At 49.4% G+C, this 20,830-nt stretch overlaps 1 protein-coding gene across 1 annotated transcript in view; it reads right to left on the bottom strand.

The window, feature by feature from the left end:
• Window positions 1-3,592: 3,592 nt before the first annotated feature.
• The window catches only part of EVA1C (eva-1 homolog C), a 33,336-nt gene continuing 16,098 nt past the window's right edge, over window positions 3,593-20,830 (bottom strand). The window contains exons 3-8 of the mRNA XM_071417902.1: window positions 19,308-19,431; window positions 16,512-16,664; window positions 9,094-9,237; window positions 5,662-5,733; window positions 4,930-5,022; window positions 3,593-4,110 (exon numbers count right to left, since the gene is read on the bottom strand). Of these exons, the coding sequence (XP_071274003.1) occupies window positions 3,716-4,110; window positions 4,930-5,022; window positions 5,662-5,733; window positions 9,094-9,237; window positions 16,512-16,664; window positions 19,308-19,431 (981 nt within the window). The 3' untranslated portion in view covers window positions 3,593-3,715. The remainder of the gene's footprint in view (window positions 4,111-4,929; window positions 5,023-5,661; window positions 5,734-9,093; window positions 9,238-16,511; window positions 16,665-19,307; window positions 19,432-20,830) is intronic.

Raw genomic sequence — 20,830 nt, forward strand, 5'->3', positions numbered from 1 at the left:
TCCTGCTCTCCTCTGACTGCTGTTCTCTGCTGTAATTGGTGCTGTTTTTTTCTTTAGCTGAGCAAACTTTCCATAGCATTGATCCTTTCTGGAGTTCTCACAACAGTGTCCGTGGATCTGCTGGATTCTTTCATTGTGGCTGAAAGTGAATGAACTCACTGGAAAAGGACTGAGGAGAACTGGAACCGAGGAAAGCCTGTGGGTATTTAACTGTCCAAGGAGATAATGAAAGAGAAACACCACAAGTTGCACGTTTGCAGCTTTGCAAAAGCAGAGTTTGGTCTTTGTTGTAAACCATTATTTCTGGGAGTTGAGAGTAGCCATGCCCTTCCACGGGGGAAATCCATTCTCTCTCCAAGGAGACACACAGCAGAACATTGTTAAAATCTTTGTTTTGTGGCCATATCTCCATCCCGATGAATGGAAACGCTTTCCAGCTTTCCACGCCTGTTTCATTCCTTCTCTCCTTTTCACGGTGTTGCTGTCCCACGTTGCTCCATTCTCTGCCTCAGCCAGGATTCGGAAGGATTTATTTGTTGCTTCCTGCAACCTCAGCCAGCGTTCCTGGTGACCACTGGAGGCTGATCCCACGGCAGGAGTGGGGAGTTCAAACAGCCACAGCAGCGAGTTCAGATGTTGGTGCTGGGGCATAGAATTTCCAGATGTTGTCACGGCCACAGCTGTGCGTGGGGCACAAACCAGTCAGTCCAAACACCTTGCTGGCTCTCCTTTGCAGTGCCTTGTCCTTAGGCTGCTCTTCTGGGGAATTGCAGGGACATTGCTGCTGGAGCTCCATCCCACAGCCAGCCCTGAGTGTCCTTCCAGTGGCATTGCTGCTGCCTATGGCACCCTCCCTGTGGATATCAGCCTGCAGAGCTTCCAGCTGGGGCACTGCAGCTGCTGCTTTTTAGGCCTGGGACAGAGAAGTGCACACCTCATTCATCTTCTGTTTTGTCTGCTGGATACTTTGGGTGTTGTTTCAGAAAGAGCCAAAAAATTCCATGTCTGTTTATCAGGTTTTTCTATGTTTATCTTCATTCTGACCCTCAGACTGCTGCAAACAGTGAGGAGGATTTGGAAATGAGGCGAACCACTAATTGACAGCTTTCCCCAATTAGACTTGGAAAGTTTATGCAAAAAGAATAAAATAGCAACTTGAATGCAAAACTAGAAATAGTTCAGGCAAAGGCACAGATCCTGAGTGAAGCTTGACCTCCCAGCCTGGAGCAGAGGCTGCTTCCCTGCCCTGCTGAGTTGCTCCTGGTGCTGGGGTTTGGACAGGGTCTGTCACTGTGTTTGAGGACCCATTTCAACAGGCATGCATTATTAAGCACTGCACTTGTTTTCCCTCAAAACACATTCCCAGTGTCTGTGAAATGCTCCATCTTGGGAAGCAGCTGCCTCTCTGGCACCTGGAGGAATTTCTTTCTGTCTGCCTGCTGGTGAGTGGTGGCAGGCAGGGAGGTAAGTCAGGAGGGGATCAGGTCATCAGTTAAATCCCTATTTCATTGTTAAATCCCTATTTCAGTGTAAGATGTCTTTCCTGCAAGGCTGGAAAAGCAAGGAGAGGACTGGGAGTTGGGAAAAGCGAAATGTTTTGGCCCAAGGTAGGGACTGACTCCTGGTTTCTGCTGATGTGCTGCCACTGCAGTTTGTTACCTGGAGTGGAGACCCAGGTTTGAGCTGGGAATCCCAATGGGAGGTACCGGGTGGATGAAGGGAGCAAATAGGGGGAAGCACCCGTGTGCCCAGTGGCAGGAGCAAAGCAATGGACACAAAGGGAGACACAGAGGGTCCCTCTGAAGCTCAGGGAGCACTGTCACTGTGGGGGTGGCTGAGCACTGGCACAGGTGCCCAGAGAGGTTGTGGAGTCCCATCTGTGGCTGGACCAGGTGTTCTCCTGGTGGCATGCTGACTTCACCTTGTCTTGAGTACAGTGAAGTCTGAAGGAAAGGTAACTCCCAGCTTTTGTTAGGATGTCTGCTTATGGGCTGAAACCCCACTGAGGCTTCCCAATAAAAAATGAGGCAAGAAAATGCACAGATTTTAGTGACTATTAACATTAACTGCCAGCCAGATAACTTCCAGAAAAGATCAGCTGGGCTGTGGGCCCCAGGCTCTCCAGAAGGGAGTTTTACCAAGACTCAGAGTTTTGGGGAGCCCCTGGAGCCCCTGCCCTCAGCCCTGCAGGCCAGAGCCCAGCCCGCTCCATAAAAGGGTGAGGATCAGGTTTTTGTCCCTAGCATGGTTTGTCAGCAGGAGGAGTTGCTGGATGTAGATCAGTCCCTCTGTACCTGACTGGGACATGGTGGCACCTGCCCCATGAGGTTTTTGTCCCTAGCGTGGTTTGTCAGCAGCAGGAGTTGCTGGATGTAGATCAGTCCCTCTGTACCTGACTGGGACATGGCGGGCGCCTGCCCCATGAGGTTTTTGTCCCTAGCGTGGTTTGTCAGCAGCAGGAGTTGCTGGATGTAGATCAATCCCTCTGTACCTGACTGGGACGTGGGTGGCACCTGCCCCATGAGTCGGGAGGAAGGACCCGGATCTGGCCCGGGGCCCTCCCCAAAGGCCAACTCGCCTTGTTCCACCCTCAGGACCGAGGCAGGGGCTTGTCAGAGCTGAACCCAGCGATCGGTGTTGTGCACAGCACAGGCTGCGGCAGCCTCCTGCTGACAGGGGGGAGCAGCCGGATTGCAGCCAGGCTCTTGGGCTGTGCCGGCCTCTGCCGCCGCCTCCCCGTGCTCTGGTGACCTCAGCCCTCGGCCCAGCTCCTCAGCCTCTCTTCCTTCCGCTGATAGGATGCTACTTGCTGGTGGGATTTTTCCAGTGGAGCACAGGATTGTGCCTTAGTCATCTGAGCAAGGTCCCTTCCTCCCTTTAAAGTTTTTCCAGGATTAATTTGACTTTGTATCAGCAGGAAATGACAAGCCACGTCACGGTGTTCTTTCCAAGGGTTCCATGCTACGCGCTACCTGGGCACACGGCATCTAAGTGGGGAAGCACAGTGAACTCATGAAGTATTACCAGTAGGAAGTGACATGCTTCCTCCTTTTGTTCAGTTAATTCCCTGTGGGCTGCAGCAAAAATATTGGAGACATTTTTAAGACCGGAAGGCCGTTCTGGTTTCAGCTTAGACTCATTACTGATTTAATTTTCTCTCCAACTGAAACCAAATCTGACTAGTCTAACAATTTTCAAGTGAAGATTGTGAACTGATAAAAACTCCTGAGAATATGACCTGCGTTGAAGTGCTGGCCCTGACCCTGCTTTAGGATCACAAAAATGAACCCAGCATTTCCCGTAAGTGAAGCATTCTCCACAGTGGCAACTTCAAGAGTCCTTTATGAGAGCAGCAGCCATTTTGAAGCTTGTCCTTCACAGATTGGCCAGCACAGGTAGCAGCAGGAGCACATCTTGGGCAGGTCTGTTCTGATGGTTCAATACATCTGATTAAATATTTTCCACCTTTGTTAATATTCCTGAACATGCATTTCACTGCAGATTACACTGAAAAGTAATCTGTACCATTAGTTAAAACTGCAGAGTGTTTTTCACAGAAGGATTTCTTGACAGTCAAGGGTATGAAACCCTCTTTTTATTGTATATATTTCTTTTTATTTTACAAATAATTATATTCACTGATACGAATGTTCCTTCACAGAAGGTACATTTTGTTTTTTTAAAAAGGGGTAGAGTGTCATCCAAAATAAGCCATTTATTGTTCATTAATATAAAATGTGTTGATGTTTCTAGGGGGTGTGATATCCAAGCCACTGTTCATCCAGATTTCCTGTATGATCTGCTCCCTGCGCTCAATCCTTTCGGCCAGTTCCGCTGCCTCTGCTGAGTTATACCCTGAGAAAGGAGGTCTGTACAGTCCGTCTGTTTCATCCTGGCTGTTTGAAAGGGAGGAGTCCTCCCCCTCCTCCTCCTGCTCCTGCTCAGCGCTCCTGTGGGCTCTGGCACTGTGAGGCACCAGCTGCTCCCTCTTCCCGTGCAGTTTGCGGATGTCACCGGGACACAGCACGCAGATCACTAAGGCACACAGCGTGAAGATCAGCCCCACACAAACGCTGGACACGAAGAGCAGAGCGAGCCTTTCAGGGTGATCTGCAGGCAAGAGAGCCAGGCCTTAATCACTGTGCCAGCTGCCCAGGCTGCTTACAAACCCCAGCAGCCATTCCCAGGTGTTGCGTAGCCACAGGGCACCCAAACCTGCTGACACTCACAGCCCAACCCTGCCAGCCCTGCCTCTCCAGCTGCTGGGCAAAGATCCATTCTGGTTATAGCACTGTCAATGACAGCACGGCCCCAGCCCTCCATGAGCAGCTCAGTGCTGTTGTCAGCCAGCTGCCAGAGCTCTGCACACCTTGCTTGGTGTTTCCAGCCACGCTGCCCTCACAAACAGGGCCATGAGCAGAGTGATTCTGGGCTCTGCAGGGCCTCGGCAGCATCTCCAGGCCAGGCTGAGGAGGGAGCACTTCTCTTCCTTTGCACTTTGGTGTTGCTAAGTCACAGAACCCGCTTCGTCTCACGGCAGAGAAGGCTGGCTTTGGGATGGCTTTTTCCTGTTTTTGTTATCCTTGATGATCCATGTATGTATGCAACCCAGCCTTTCCCAAGATGGATGGTTCCAGTGCTCTCACAGGCCAGGGCCGGGTTTTCAAAAGTACTGAACAACCAGCAGTCCCCATGGAACATTTAAAAATATCTTTGCTGCAGTTGTTAAGAGAGTTTGATTCCTTCAAGGCAAGGAATATTCCCTGATTATCAACTATGCTGGGATTGTCTCATCCACAGGATTGTGATTATATTGTATTAATATCATTACCATAAACATGGGATTACTTGTAACCTTTGGAGTTGATCCCCCCTTTTCCACAATGGCACAATCTAGTGAGCCAAACAATCTGAGCCTCATTTTCCTACCTCTGATGTATGCAAAAGTAGCCAAGTAGTTGGAGCTAACAATAGTTCCATCCTTCTTTGGGAGTCTTGATTCCCTTGGATCGAGGTCGACACCTGTGACACAAGGAGGTAAAGCAAATTCCATGAAGATACTAAACTGATATTTTATAAAGCCAGTGACTTCCCAGCTAACAAATCCACCCAAGACGCAGGCAGGCCAGTGCTGTGCTGAAGGAGCTGCAGAACACTAGACCAAACAACGGCTGGTAAGCTAAATAAAGTAGAAATAACAAATCATTGAAAATATCAAACATCTTTTAAATGAATTTGCCATTTTCTAGAGTCTGTTGCCAAGTGAAACCCCTTGTGCCTATTCCCACTGGGGTTTCTGAAATGAAGCTTTTTACTTCATGAAGGTTTACTTCATGAAGCTTCAGAGTTCTCCAGTGGCCTTCCCAGCCCAACCAGGCCATGTGCTCCTGTTACTGGGGGCACGCGTCAGGCTCATCCTTAAGTCTGTGGCCTTGGAGAAGAGCTGGTGTTGGCATAACTTGTGAAAGACTCTCCACCCACCCTGAAACAGCTCCAGTTTCACTTCCACTCTCCCCAGCACGCTGGCTCTGGGCAGGTCACTCTTCTGCAGCTTTGCTGGCTGCAGGACTGTGCTCACACCCCACTCCCAGGCTGTCCTCTGCTCTTTCAGCAGGGCTTGCACTGCTCCATCCCAACCCCCGTGTCTGTGCTGGTACCTACCATCGTTCTGGTTGATGGAGGACTTGTTATCAGGGACCAGGGGGTTGACTGCCGTGAGGATAAACTTGGGAACTGCAGAGACAAAAGGTCAAGTGTGTTCTGTGAGTTTTGAGAGCCCTCTGCCCAGGGAATTATGAATCCCACTGCTCACCCTGGGTTTGTTAACTGGGTTTCTGACAGCGGTATTGAGGGCTGGACTCGCTCCTGGAGCTCTTGTCCAGCATTAAGGACTGTGTGGTTCATGTGAAGCCAGGGCAGCTCTGGGCTGTGACTGCACTGGCACCCCGCCTGCTCCAGGAACATCAGTGCATCTCCAGACAGCCCCTCAGGGGTGTGCCAGCCAGTGGATGGAGACAGAACTGGCCTCTAAATTCAGCATGAACTGGGCTACAGCCAGGTGCTAAGCTGCATCTGGACACTGGGTTTGGAGGGGGATAATTCACTGTCATTCTAAGAGAAATGGTGAAGGCTTGTGTGATGTCATTTGTGAAGCTCTGAGATGGACAGTTGCTGAGGAGGGTGGGGAGGATGGGAGTCCGTGAGCTGCATCTCTCTCATTTCGTTATTTTATTCCCCTGATAAGTGTTCAGTCTTCTTCAAGTAATTACAAGAACTACAAGCAGGTGCATTGTACAGGCACTGAGAGTTCACATGTTCTGTAATGGATGAGTGGCCCCTTCAGCCACCCAGACCTTGGCACCTGTTCCTGTGCTATGGGAAGGCAGATTGATTGATTGATTGATTGATTGATTTTCAGACTGACGGGGGGTAAAACAGGGAGAAATGTCAAGTATGGCACTCACCTCTACCCCACAGAGAAACACTTGCCAAGAAATAGTGTTGAGAGAGTTAAATGAGCAGAGGAGACTGAGGTTTGCAGCTTAGCATAGTTTTCTCTTGGAAAACAACTAAAAATAGCACTTCTTTCTGAGCAGAACTTTTCTTTCTGTGTGGGCTCAAAGTCAGAGCTGTTTCCTTTCCTGATGAAGGAATCCTTCTGGGAGCCCTCGCTCCTGTTTGCAGCGGAAGGCCAACAGATACAGGGGTGAGTAAGCTCATTTCTATTTTGTCCTGTACCTCGTGGTACTTTTAGCTGTTTTCCAGCAGCAGAATACTTTCCTTGGCATGTGGGGCAGACAGGAGCAGGATTGTTTCCAGCCTGCAGTCTGCATTTGCAGGCCTGCCTGTTCTGAACAACACCCTGGGAGGATGCCCCTGCTCCAGGGCAAAGCTCCTGTTGTGGCCTGGGACTCCTCCACCTGGGCTGATGTTCCTCCTCCCAGGGGGAGCTCCCCAGGGCTTCACTTGCTCTTTCCCCCTGTGCATTCAAATATTTACTGCAGGGGAATGTTTAATTCAGGGTGGTGTGGCAGAAAGAGCCCCTGGCTGCTTGCATTGCTTGTGTTCATTGTGCTGCCTTCCAGATGCAAGGACTTTGACTGCTACAGGCTACATCAGGTCACTGAACAGAACAGCTGGGACCAGGATAGGAATTTTCATTAATAATTAAGACAATCACATCTGTATTACAACTTGTGCCAGCATTGCTTTGGCAAGTAGGAGTCAATCACCTCCTGCAGGCTGCCAAAAGCAACCCACAAAGGGACTCTGGCATCCAGGGAGTGCCAAACACCACGGGGCTGAGGGAGCCTTGTTTCCTGAGAGAGGGTTCCTTGATCCTGCACAGGATTCCCTGATCCACACCACGGGGCTGTTTCCCCAGAGAGGATTCCCTGATCCTGCACAGGGTTCCCTGATCCACAGCACAGGGCTGTTTCCCCAGAGAGGGTTCCCTGATCCTGAAGGGCAGGCTCAGCGGGAGCCAGGAGGTCCCAGCTGGAGCAGACAGGGGATGATGCTGAGCAGAGCTCTGGGGGCACTGAGTCTCCAGTGAAGCAGCAGCTCCCAGCTGCTGTCATGTTTTTAGTGTCAGGAATGAAGTGCCAGTGTAAGAGTGCAGCCAGACGTGCTCCCCCTGAACAGCTGCTGAGCCCTGGGTGGGCAGTGTGGGGTTTTTGCACACCCCTGACCAGGGTAGGAATACTCTGAAGTGTGGCACAGCCCTGAGAACAAAACTGCTCTGCTCTGCTGAGTTCCTGTCACTACAGGGGCAGATCTGTTTGCATTGTCTTGGGAAGCATCAGATTAGCAGGCATCCTCTAGTGAGGAGAATGAATGCCAACTGCCATTCTGGAATATTCTTCCTGTGTTCTTTAGACAATCTGTAAAATAATCGGATCAGCAAATCATTGGCTAATGCTTCAGACTGCACAGCCCAGTGAGATTTGGCAGGAGAAAACTCTTCCAAATGTGCCAGCAGCACAAAAGAACTCTATTTGTTACCCACGTGTTCTTGCAAAGCCACATCCCTAAATAACAGAATGCATGATTCCAGGGACAACAAACTCACAAACAAACTCACTCTGCTGTTCTGGGACCCAGACGTGCAAAGAGGAGTGACTTCTTGTGATTATGCTCATGCTAATTAGAGAGAATTGCATTAGCTCATTCATAAAGGCAGCTGCACTATAATATAATATATTGGTCCAATGGCAGATTCCCAGACCTCTCCAGTAATAGGAAGCTGAATTCCTGCACCACCTTCCACAGCTCACAAACCAATTCCTGGGGACACTGAGACTCTCCTGGGGCTCATTTTGCTCTGATCCTCAGGTAGCGGTGATGTGGCCATCAATCTTACACTGCTGTTCTTCAAAGCATGTCTCAGGTAACTGTGCCCTTTGAGCACTGCTCACTAGGGATGCAGCCAAAGGACTCTGCAGGATGGACCTGTGGAGCTGCTCCTAGTGGAGTGTTTTAGGGAATTCTGCTTGCCTCTTATGAAAGTATATTAATCTATAGCAAACAATCTATGGAAAGCTTGCCTCTTGTTTGAGGAATGAGCTGAAGCACTCTTCAGTCCTGCAAGGGATGTGTAACTCAAACCTTTACTGTTCATAAACCCTCACTTCCCCTTCCATGAGAAAGGAAACCCCTCTGTGAGGGAGAAGCTGTGGATGAACTCACATGAGTCAGGTTTCAGGACTGGCCTTGTGCACAGTGCTCCAATTATGCTGGGCTGTTTTACCTGCACTGAGGCCAGGCAGTGCCAGTTCATTTTTCCTAGCTCTGTTGCAGGTGAGCTCTGTGGAACAAACTCTTATCTTGATAGTATTTCTCAAAAATATTGAACTACCCAGTTGATATTTCATGGTTGGTTGCATTTTTATAGCAAAAGCCCCTGAATGCCAGAGTGTCTGTGAGGTGCTGCTGTGCCCAGGGGGTTTTTCACCTGTTTTGTATGGCTGTGTCACAAGCCTCCTGTGTTAAAGGGAAATGGGTACTGAGGAGGGCTCAGTGCCCACATGTGGACAGGTATGTGTCTCTGCAAGCAGAAACAGGGCTAGAAAGGGATTGTGCACTTGCTCTTACCACACGCATAGCTGACATTGAGGGATTTGGTCACTCCAGGCAGGCACGGACTCCCAAAGTCCCGGCTGGTGACAATGACTTTGCACCTCTGCTTCCCATAGCACCTTTTTGATAACACTTCCAGCGCTGTGTAAGACAAACAGTCTGAAAGAAAAAACACACACAGTCAATACACAGCACCCTGGTGCTATCTGAAATGAGACCTGCTGGATGCATGATTAGAGATCTAAATCTGCACCTGATCTCAGGTGTAACCTCACCTCAGTAGGACTTCAGGGTTAAATATTAAGGTCTGTCAATGCAAGGAAGTCAGCTGCAAGAAAAATGTGAACTTGCAGCAAGGTAACTCTCCCATGTTGCCTTACAGGTGCATACTAAGGGTGCAGAAAGTCTCCTCAAGCTCCAAACAGGTGCCCAGTGTAAGCTCTCAATGTTCCATTCAGGATGTGTTGGAAAAAATGAGCACATCCCTGTAGCTCTCCATCTGTGCCATCTCAAACCTAGAGAGATGAAATGCTGCCTGCAAGTCAGCCCTGGCTTACTGAGATGAGTCAACTGGATGTCCCAGTTCAGTTCAAGTCAGGTGAGATCAGTTTTTATGTGTTGCAACAGCTCAGGTTACAGGGAAGTTCAGGGTATTAAAAAGTAGCTTTTGGTTTACTATGAAGAGGTCAAAATGGGCTCAATATTTAACCAGGGAAACATGTGGCTTCCAATAATGGGTTTTGCACTGGAGCTGAAATTATTTGAGTGGGAAAGTGTGTGAGTCACACTCTGCTTTTAAAAAAAAAGAACATCTCTAAATGTGATTAAGTTCTCTGTATCCACATGAGCTAAACTCCAAGCCACAAAGCAAAATACACCCTGTAGTTTTGGTTTGTAAACAGAAAGGCTGCAGAAAGGACAAGTTTGGAGAAATAATAGTCTTTGGAATCTTTTTGCATCAGCCCACACACTGCAGCCTTCTGTGCATGACAGGTATGTTTCACTCCCAGCTCCTGAGGCCAGGGGCTCTACAGGCCTGGAATGTCACTCTCTGGGGACTAAAACAGTGCCTGCAAGGAAGGATGGCCTCCAGACACCTGCAGCTGCAGAAGCTCAGTGTGCCTCTGTAGAGGAGGGACAAGCACTGTCTGCAGAGATGCTCCAAAGGTTCCCCGAATCTGCTTGAACAGAAGAGAAGGTTTGAGGCTGAGTTCTTGACATTTAGTGTTTGAAAATGGGGCAGATGTGTGATTTTTAGTTAACTCCTGACACAGTACTAAATAAGTCCTGTACCTGGGCAGAGCCATCAGGAGATACTGGGCTGATCTGTCTGGCAAAGGGCTCCTGGGGTGCTTTGGACATGGATTTTAGGACAGAGCTCTTTCACTTTTCTGAGACCTAAAATCCCAATATCTGTGTGTCCCAGGAGAGTGCTGGAAGGCAGGGAAGGGCTGACCTAAAGCATTGAATAGTTCTGATTAACTAAACTCAGCAGTTTTAGTTTCCCTCCCTGGCAATTCCAGATGAGTAAGGATTTTTTGGGATGGGTATTTTAGGCTTACTTGGGCACGTACAAAACAGCTGGTGAGTATCAGGAGGAGTTGTCAATTGATTAATAAGTTAATAGACTGGGAGCACAAAAGCAAACTGGCAAACTGAATTATGTTTTCTGTAGAATCCCCTGCCCTGGGAGCTGCTCTTGGTGCCTTATAAAGCCAGGAGGATGCTGTGCTGGTGGTTTTCTGCATATTCAGTGATGTGGCAGGTGTGTGTTTCATTTTGCCTTTGCTCATGTTTCTGTGGGTCTGAATAGCTTCTTCTCATCTCTGTCCCTGTTGGATTTGGCTCCTCCACCTCAGGAGCCAGTCACTGCAGCCTGCAGGTCCTTGGCAGGCCAGCTTTTGAGAGCCCTCAAGGCTGGCCTGGTGTCACAGGTGAGTGAATGCAAACCATGCCTGTTTCTTCTGCAGGATGGGACAAACATCAAAAACTTATTTACAACTTCTTGCATTGGGAAAAGCTTTTGGGTTTTAGTGATTTAATAAAAGATCCTGTCTGGTTTACACGTGGCCTTGCTACCTTCCCAGCAGTTCTGTGATGGGATTAACTTGAGTGAGTCACCCTCCTGCAGGTCAGACACCTTGGGCAGGCTGTGTTTGGAGTCAGGGGATCCCATGGAGTGGCCCCAAAGGAACCATGAACTGGGAGATGAGCATAAATGCACCACGTGGCCTCTTTCTGACCGGTGCCTGTGGATGTGCACAGCTGTCCTGGGGCCTGTCACACTGCTACGTGGATTTTCCAAAGGCTGCCTCTGAAAGGCACCTGCCCAGGGTGCTCCAGGGCTGGTGGCACCCAGGGCTGGTGGACAAGGCAGCAGTGTGTGCCTGGGAACACTCTCCTTTCTCCATGCCCCTCTCCCAGAGCTGCTTGTGACACACCGAGGCTGAGGTGGATCCTTTGTACCAGACACTGCCATGGATGGCACGGGTGTCAGGAAAGGTTCCTAATGCACCAATGAAGTGTCCAGTCTGACTGCAGCTATTTAACAGTTGGAGCAGAAAGCCTTGTTTCTGGAGCAAAGGCTCTTTCAGCTCCCTAATTAGCTTTGTTTTGCAAAGTTTTGGCATGCAAATGACATGCCATAAATCACACAGGCTTTAATGAGAAGTAATTTGTCTTCTGCTTTCTTAAAGCTGCTCTCAATTCAGACAGGAGGAGCTTTCCCTCCCTTTCCTGCCACCCTGCCACACAAAACCTGCAGCTGATGGAGCATCCTGTGCCTGTCTCACCCTGTCCCAGTGCTTCCAGCTGCTTTCATCCCCAACTGCTCCTTACACTGCTTTATGTGTTCTGGGCTGTGCCCACACACACAAGAATAAGGAGCTCGCTTTTAAAATCAACTGAAAGCAAAGATTTCACACCTCCAAATCAGGATGGCTTGTGCTTTGTGGAGCCCGAGATCAGCTGTGGGGATGTGAACTGACAAGGGCAAACTGTGGAGTTTGGAGCAAGCTGAGGCTGCAGGCTCCTAAAGAAAGCTGCTGAAACAATATGGTAATTTATGCAAGAGCATGGACACAGGGTCCTGCCTGTGCATCAGAAAAGGGCCATGGAACTGCTGATTCCAGCAGAAACACACAATGTGATCAGCAGCACTTGGGTACAAAAGTAAAACCCCAACCTTGCTGTCTCTGTCCCCCTTGCACATGTGTGTGCAGAGTGGGGGGTCCTTCCCACCAAGCACCAAGGGCCAGGGGTGGCTGGATCTCCATCTCCTGACAGCAGGAACAATGCTCCCTGCTCCTGCACAGCCAGGAGTTCTTGGCTCCCTTTGGACCTGAGGGCCAAGGGTACTTGCCAAACCTTTCACAGATGTGAGCCGTGACAAAAATAGACCCCAAACCCCTGAACTGCTGCTAAAGAAACATTACTGGTTGAAGGGACGTGTGTCTCAGCATGCTCTAGCACAATCTAATCTTCCCTGTTCATCTCACAGGAAAGCTATTTGGACTCTAAAAATGGTGGCTGGGCTCTTCCTGCCTCCAAGCAATCACTCCTCACCCTGCTGCTGCACTGCACCCCTCTTCTTTCAAGGGAGTTTTGTCCTGACACCATTCACTGGGGCAGAGGGGGGCAGTGGCTCCCCCTGGCACCTCCTGGGGCCTGAAGCACCAATTTATCTTCTCAGTTTGCTTGGGCTGACACAGGCAAGGACCTTTCCATAGCTGATGTCTGCACCTAGAGAGAGCTGACTTTAGGGGCTTTGTGGTGGAAGCAAATTCGAACTGTTTTATCCTTACTTTGGCATCCACAAAATTCATGTGGTTCCTGGCTCCCATGGCCAAAGTGCCAGGGCAGTGTGGAAACATTTCCAGGTCTGCCTAAAGCTGCTTGTACCTTCACTGCTGGTACTCCTGCTCTCAAGAGGCCTTCCCAGGGCACAGGCTCACACCAGGCAAAGAGCACATCTCCTACTAAGAGACAGAAACCAAAAGCTTTTCAATCAGTCAGTGAATAAGAGGCCCTTGGAATTGGCTGCAACATCCAAGCAAACAAACAAAAGTAATCACAGCATCACAGAATCCTGTTCCATTAAAAAAATCATGACACCTGGCTGGACTGGAAGGAACCTACAGGATTTTGAAAATGCCCCTTGCTTGACTTTCTGAGCCCTTGTTCTTCCCTGAATTCCACTGGGAATAAGGAGGAGACCAGGCAAAGCCCAAGGCCAGGGTATGCCTTGGCACAGTGCAAGCTGTGAGGAGAGTTTGAACTCTCCAGCTCCCCTCTGGAGCCTCCAGCAGTGGGACTGGGTGAAAGAGAGGGCAGTTCTGGGGAGAGCCCCACCTTCCAGCAATGAGAACGTGGCAGGGCTGTAACTCAGGGCTCTGCTGGCCATGGGGCCTGAGGGAGCACACATCTGAGCAGCAGTGTGCATCCAGGGAATCTCTGGGAGGATATTGCAGTGTTCTGGCTTGCGAGTTGAACCTGGAGACAACCGCTACCAAGCCTTCTTTCAAGTATTTTCATGTATTAACAAGAGTAATTTATTATTTGAGAGGCGTTTGTTGACCTGAATCTTCCTGGTGCTCTCTATGGTAACCTGTTCTGGCACAGTTCTGTGACTTTTTCTGACCAATAAATCTTCTGTTTCCTCATGCACATGTTAGTACAAATATAAAAGAGATAATGGGTGAGAAAAGGCAGCAATTTTCACAGGAACAAAGTGCTATGGTTTCCTGCTTTGGTGCTGGGCACAATGGATTCCTCTAGGCAGAACCATCTGCTCCAGGACCACACCCAAAATTTTCTTGTGAAGTTTTTGATAGTCTTAGTAAAACAGGAAAGTGGCTGGCTGGAGATTCTGTGCAGGGTTAACAGTGCCAGGCACTGGGACAGCTGCAGAAGCTGGCTTTTACCATTCAACTGGCTCAGAAACCAGCTGCATGACTGGGCACTCATGCTAATGTGGAGGGGGAGTCTCAGGGTCCTGCAAGTGCCCAAGGCCACACAGATACCTCCCACAGCAGAGATGGAGTTATACAATTCATTTCCTGTATGGAGAAGAGCCTTTGTGCCACAGAAATGTTCTGTTTTCCTGGGTTCCCTTTGAAGCAAAGCTCTGAAAATCTGTCAGCTGATTTCAAGGTGGTTCACAGAACAGCAGTGCTTGAGAATCCATCCATGGCAGCCCAAAGCTGCTGTCTGTCCTAGCCCAAAGCTGCTGTCTGTCCCTGCCATCACACAGATCAGCAGGCAGCCACGACCTCGAGGAGCTCCCATCAACACCCAGCACAGCTGGCAGGACCCTGCCAGCTGTGGAGAGATGCAAACCTTTGGAGCCCACCAGAGACTTTCTGCGCCTGTCATTGGCACCTGTGGGTAACTTCTCTTCTGCACAGGGCTAAAACATCACCTCACAGTTTCTGTGTGATGCAGTGAAAGAGCTGGAGTGGCTTGAGCACTGCCCTTAGGCTGAGTTGCACCAATGTGAGCAGAAACAGCAATGGATGTGTGTTGGAGCTCTTCAGCTTTTGGTGCAGACATGGGTTCTGATTCAGGAGGGAAGAGCTGTCTCAAGTCATTACATTCAAATTACCACTGTTTTCTCTGAGAGAAAGGCACACAGTCATTGCAGAAATCTAATCATGCACCCACTCACATCTGCAGGTGTTTCAACAAGCACATAAATAAGATTCAGGCTTGAGACAGAGATCTGGAACCAGTTGGGTCTGGCTCCTAAGGGCTAAGTTTTCTGTGATAACCGAATGTGGACTCCCACACCACACAAGGGTTTGGCAATTCCAGCACAATTCCTGCAGAAAGTCCCTGGTACCACGCAGGAAGAGGCCAGGCACTGCCATTAAGTGGTGGGAATTCTGCAGACCTACTTCATGTTTGCCTCAGGCTTTATCTCTCTCCTGCTGTCCTAGGCTGCTTTCCATAGCACAGAACCAGTGCCAGCCAGGGTGCTGCTGTACAGCTGCTGCTGCACAGGGGCCACAGCAGAGCCTGCTGCTGCTGCAAACTCTTCATCCTGGGAAACTTTATCCATTAGGAAAGGTCTGCAGAATTCTGCTCTGTGAACTGTGAGTGCTGGCATTAGAGGCAAGGGAGGGATTTTGAGAGGTCAATGCAGTGCAGGACATGATGTGGTGGCAGCCTGTCCTGACCAGAGCTCTGCCCTGCCCTGTGTCACCCGCTAATGCCAGTGTCATGAGGGGTGTGGGGCCCTGCCAGAGACATGCTGGAATGTTTTCTGCCAGGACAGACAGGCACAGCTACGTCTGTGTGAGGGCCCAAGAGAGCCAGTGTGAAACACAGACCTGGCAATATTAAACAGATTCTTGTCTAAGAACAGATCATGATTTTCAGCCAATAAATTTTTAATAGCATCTATGTAACTAAATAGAAACATTGGCTTGCAGACAAAGGGCTGTTAAGATCAATTATTGATCTCCTTGATGTTCAGAGATGCTCCTCATAGGGGACATGTAAAGCAAGTTTCTTAGGAGCAATGTCAAGCCTTTGCACAGGGCTGGCATCGGTCATGAAAGCCCTTGTGTGGTACCAAGGGGTTGGAACAGCACACTCATCTCATGCTGGCCTTCTCATGGTGTGCAAAGTTACCTTCATGCCCTTCAGTGGTGTCACCACTGAACCTACTGTTCAGCTTAGTCCTAGGTACACAGGACATTCCTGACTTGGTGCCAGAGAGAAATCCCAGGGACACCGAACTCCCCAGTGTGCCACCACAGCCTTGGGCTGTGCTCATACAACAGCATCCAAAGCAACGGCCCTGCCCCAGGGACCCCTGTACAGGCTGCAGCTCATGCAGGGAGCATCTGGCACACACAGGGATCAGAGAAGCAGCAGTGACACACAGAATCATGACACTCAGGCGTGTGCAGGCTGCAGCTCATGCAGGGAGCACCTGGCACACACAGGGATCAGAGAAGGAGGAGCAGTGACACACAGAATCATGACACTCAGGTGTGTACAGGCTGCAGCTCATGCAGGGAGCATCTGGCACACACAGGGATCAGAGAAGGAGGAGCAGTGACACACAGAATCATGACACTCGGGTCAGCTGGTCATTGTCAGAAGCTGGAGGAAGAAGAGAGACCAACAGCAGATATTTATTCCATGTTGCCTAAATTCAAGACATGGACAGGCAAGGGAACTGGTTTTTGATGCTAACCATACCAAGAACTGATTATATTAAAGTTCATTATTGTGCTGCATTTCTCACTCTATGTTCCTCCCTCATGTTGGGCAATTGGTTTGAGTTTCAGAAATGACCTCTCTCACTCTGCCACCACGGATGCTTTCAGAACACCAGTGCTCCTGCAGCTGAAGTTTCTCCCCCCCGTGCTCTGTGCTCCCTGTGCTCCAGCCTGGAGAAGCCCCTCAGTGGTGCCCAGACATACCAAAGGGGGGTGTGTGCTCCGCCTGGGTTGAGCAGACGCTCTCCTCGTGTGCCCATCTGCCATAGGTGGCCGAGTAGATGATAAGGAACTTGGATTCCTGACAGTGGAGCTTCAGTTCCTGGTTCTCACATGCTGATTTGGTTTTGTATTCAGCTGAAGTAGAAGCAAACAGCAACATGATAGTGTGAGGCGATTTCAATGGCTGGGCTGTTAACAGCAAATAGCAGCAGGACAGAAACAGCTTTCCTGCAAAGGCAAGTGGCACCTGCACAGCCAGACACAACGCCAAGAGCAGAGTGCTCCTCCCTAATGAATTGTGCCCAAGTGACTGTCCAGAGCCTGTGGCTCCACCTAGAACAGAACAGAAACCCTCATTTTGCCAATCTCCTTTCCAGTGCAACAGCCTCCCTGCTTTCCTGGCTTCCTTTCCACTCCTGCCCAGCAAGAGAAGCTTCACCCTTCCCTTCTGTCTCTCCTGGGGACCCTGTTGCCTTCTGCACGCGCCTCAGTCACCTGGCCCTGCTCAGGGGCAGCGCTGGGCGAGGCAGGGACAATGGCAGCACAGAAGAGGGGACACAAGGGCAGGACAGGGTCCCCACCCGAGCCACTCTGAGCTCTCGCTGTACCTGCACTGCTCCACCAAGGTCACTGCCTTTCCCTGGGTGCCACCGTCCTGCAAGGGCTCATTTCAAAGTTGGGCTGGCAAAGTGCAGTGAATTAGGAGCCTGGAACAATCCCCCCCTCCCTTGCTCAGCTGGCAGAGGCTCCCTGGCAGCGTCCTCAGCAGAGGTGGGGAGGCACTGAGCTCATCTTTATGGCTTATCCCTCCTAGGGTACCCCTCTAAATCTGCCACCTGGCCAGCAGGGCTCTTCCTGGCCTAAGCAGCCACTCTGCTGGTGGCACTCCACCTTCTTAAATCCTTCTGGCTGAGCTGTGGTGCCAACCCTTTTTACTGCAGATAAGGTCACAGAGAAGAGTTTATTCTCCTCCAATTTTTTTGTCCCCAAAAATGTGAAAAGAGGAAAAGGAGATTCCTGAGCTGAGCAGAAGAAAAGGGAGAGCTCATTTTTAGCGAGGGGTGTCCCTGTGAGTGGAGGGTGGATGCTGGTTCTCCAGGAACTGGAGAGAAAAACCCCCAATGTACTCATGAATGAAAACACTATTGTTCCATCCAGACCAGAACAGGTAAAACAATGGCTTCATGGTCTTGGTAACAGCCCAGGTTTTTCCATTTGTGCTCATCAACAGCCACGAGCTTAAGTGTAAAAAGTGATTTTGAAAAAGATTTTGAAAACATTTTTGGAAACATTTTGGCAAGTACTTGACCTGCTGCAGGTAGTGACTTCACAGAAGCACCTGCCATGCTGTGCACACATGAACGGGCCAGAACCCCGGGGTCTGTGCCCAAGGAGTGACTGGGAGCCTGCAGCTGCACTCTGAGTTTGCCTGGCTGTGCTGCAGAGGCTGTGGAAGGAGTGTAACCCCAAGTGGGAGCAGGCAAGGAGAAGGGCCCAACATAAACCTCTGCAAAGATATGGCAACAAGAATTCTACATAGATGAAACACCATGGGATTCAGGCAACTGCTTCAGTGCCCACTGGAAGGCAAGGAGACTGCAAAATACACCTGAAGTTATCCTGAGGGGATTTCCTGAGTAAGGGTGTTTTCCACTGCCAAGACTAACAATATGGGGATCTTACCCACAAATATAAATTTCCTGCCACTAGAAATCATGTCATTTGCACTGGAATTGGACTGCTCCTCGATTCTGGAGGCACCAGCTGCTGTTGAATACACTTTTGACCAGCTTTTCAAAAATTCACATCACAGAAAATACTATACACTCAAAGAAGCTCATCTCCCATTGGAAAAAATATTGAGCAGCTTCTGAAAGTAATGAGCAGGATCCCAATTCACTTTTGATAAGCAAAAAGAGATTTCTAATGGCACAGATACACTGCTATGATATTGAAATCCATCTACTATTAATAATGGACTACTAATCTACTATTGGTAATTGCAATGTACAAAAATAATTAAACTATTGATATAATAAAACAGATAATGAAAGTTTTAAATTTCATGCATTTTTTCACCGGGAAGAGCTGAGCCCCCGGGCTACTGGAGCTTGTTCTCACATACCACAGCAACAATGAGAACGATTAAAAACCACCAGTCAAGGAAACCTCAGCGGGATTATCCTAATCGTTCTTCCCCTTTCTCGTGTTTACAAAGTGGATTCCCTTTGAGGCAGGATTTGTCCCTTCCCATATCAGCATGGAACAGCTGCACAGAGCACAGGTGATTCTACAGTAACAGCCTCTAACCAAGTCAGCACATGTATCTCCTGCCATTATTCCATAAACAGGAGGTGGTTTTGAATCTTTGAAGGCTTTGGGCCCAGCTCCTTAAGTACTTTTTGCATATTCCTTCCTAGGATACCTTCTTCATTTGGATCCTTAGCCCAAGCCACTGGTTGTGCTGCTCAGCTCTTTCTAATATGACACTATCATGGCTATGTCACTGAAAATAATTGCCATTACACTTTTCCTTTCCAGTCTGATGTCTGGCATCTGCCCCTGCCAAACTGCACTGGTCATTAACCTGGCAGCAAGCACCCTGAGGCTGCAAACACAATGGAGAGACAAGGTAAAGTAGGAAAGAACAATTTGTTATCAGTCCAAGAGCCCCAAAACCTCACATGGATTTATGCAAAGCCTTGTGCAGTGGCATTTTAACCAAAACAAGCAACAAAACACGCAGAAAAACACATTTGCCTGATAAAGATTACTTACTAGGTTTGCATTTAAAGGAGACAAGGAGGAATTTAGTGGTCCCTGGACACAGATCAGGCCCAAAAACCCGACTATTGACAAGGAGCTGGCAGGATCTCAGGTTTTGGCATTCATCCAGTACTTTCTAGAACAATGGGCAAAAAGGATAGTCTTGACAACAAGGTATGAAGCCATAAGCAATGAAAACACTTAGTTGTACTTTGTTCTACACAGGAGAGAAATCACAACTTTTTGGCTATAAACATGCAAGAAACATCTGCATCAGTGGATCTAGGCCACAGTTCTGCTGGGCTTGGAGCCATGGCCAGCTTTATGGGAACACCTTCCTCACAGCACAGGAGGATGTCACCAGCTTGGTGCTGGTGTTTGTCACTTTTCCCTGTGGCCCTGGGGAGGCTGGCCAAGGCGCCCTGAGTGCCACCCCAGCCTCGCTGGTGCAGAGCCCAGGGCACAGGGAAACACACAGAGCCCATACTCTGTCCCACTTGAGGCACTGGTGCACTCCTGAGCACATTCAGGGCAGTGCAATGCCCAGGGAAAGCAGCTAACAAGGTGTCTTCCTAAGCCCTGCTTGATCTGCTCTCCTGGGCTGGAACGTGGTCTGTAAATAATCCTCCCCTGAAAGAGCTCTGACTATTGACAAGTGCCACCCAAGCTGTCAGCCATGTGTAGGGCCTCCTGCTTTAGGGACCCTTCCTCTGGCTTGCAGTGACACACATGATCAGGTGTTCCCCTGGCTTGCCACAAGCAGATTCCAGAACTGCTTTGACTGGACAGCACAGATGTGCAAGTCTGTCCTCAGCCTCCTCGTCTGGTTTTGTGGGGTGTTTTCAGTGCTGCTCTAAGGCCATATCTACCCCAAATTCACTGGCCCAGCACTGTATCCTGGTTCTTAGAGCGCAGCCTCCCTGGGAGTGGCAGCAGGGCCAGAGCACAAGCAGGGCAGCAGCGTTCCACACAAAGGGTTATGTGGAGCCTCTCCCAGTCTGGCTGAAGGACTGAGTCCTGCACTGCTCACACTGGTGCTCCCACTCCAGCTGAGCTCTTGGAACTGAGCTGCAGAAAATAGGAACACATTGCCAGGGCCAGCCTGCCCAGCTTTTAGCACAGTCACAGGCCAAACACCTAGAAACATCCAGTTTAAATGCAGCAGAGTATTTAGGAAATTCTTATCCACCTCCAAAACTCAGTTAATGGAGGGCTTTTCTGACGCTATTTCTGGGTAGTCTGTGTGGCTGTACACAGCATGCATGATGCTTAAAGTCACAGCAGGCTGTCACAAAGGAGGGTGTTTGTTATCTCCAAGTCACCCCACTCTTAGCAGGAGTAACTGTAATAAACCATTCTGATAGTTTGAGGTACTCGCTCAAAATCTATGGGAATTTTTGGTTTTTTTCCCATCAGAAGAGGTCTCGGTGATACCAAGAGACCAAATCACAAATTTCCCACTGTGGTGGCACAGGCTGCATTCCTGTTTGCAGGCTGAGAGAGCTGGCAGTGGCTGGGTCTCTGTGTCATCCCTG

Source organism: Agelaius tricolor, unplaced genomic scaffold, assembly GCF_023055355.1.
Source record: "Agelaius tricolor isolate 1412-34295 unplaced genomic scaffold, bAgeTri1.0.p SCAF_71, whole genome shotgun sequence".
Classification (NCBI taxonomy): domain Eukaryota; kingdom Metazoa; phylum Chordata; class Aves; order Passeriformes; family Icteridae; genus Agelaius; species Agelaius tricolor.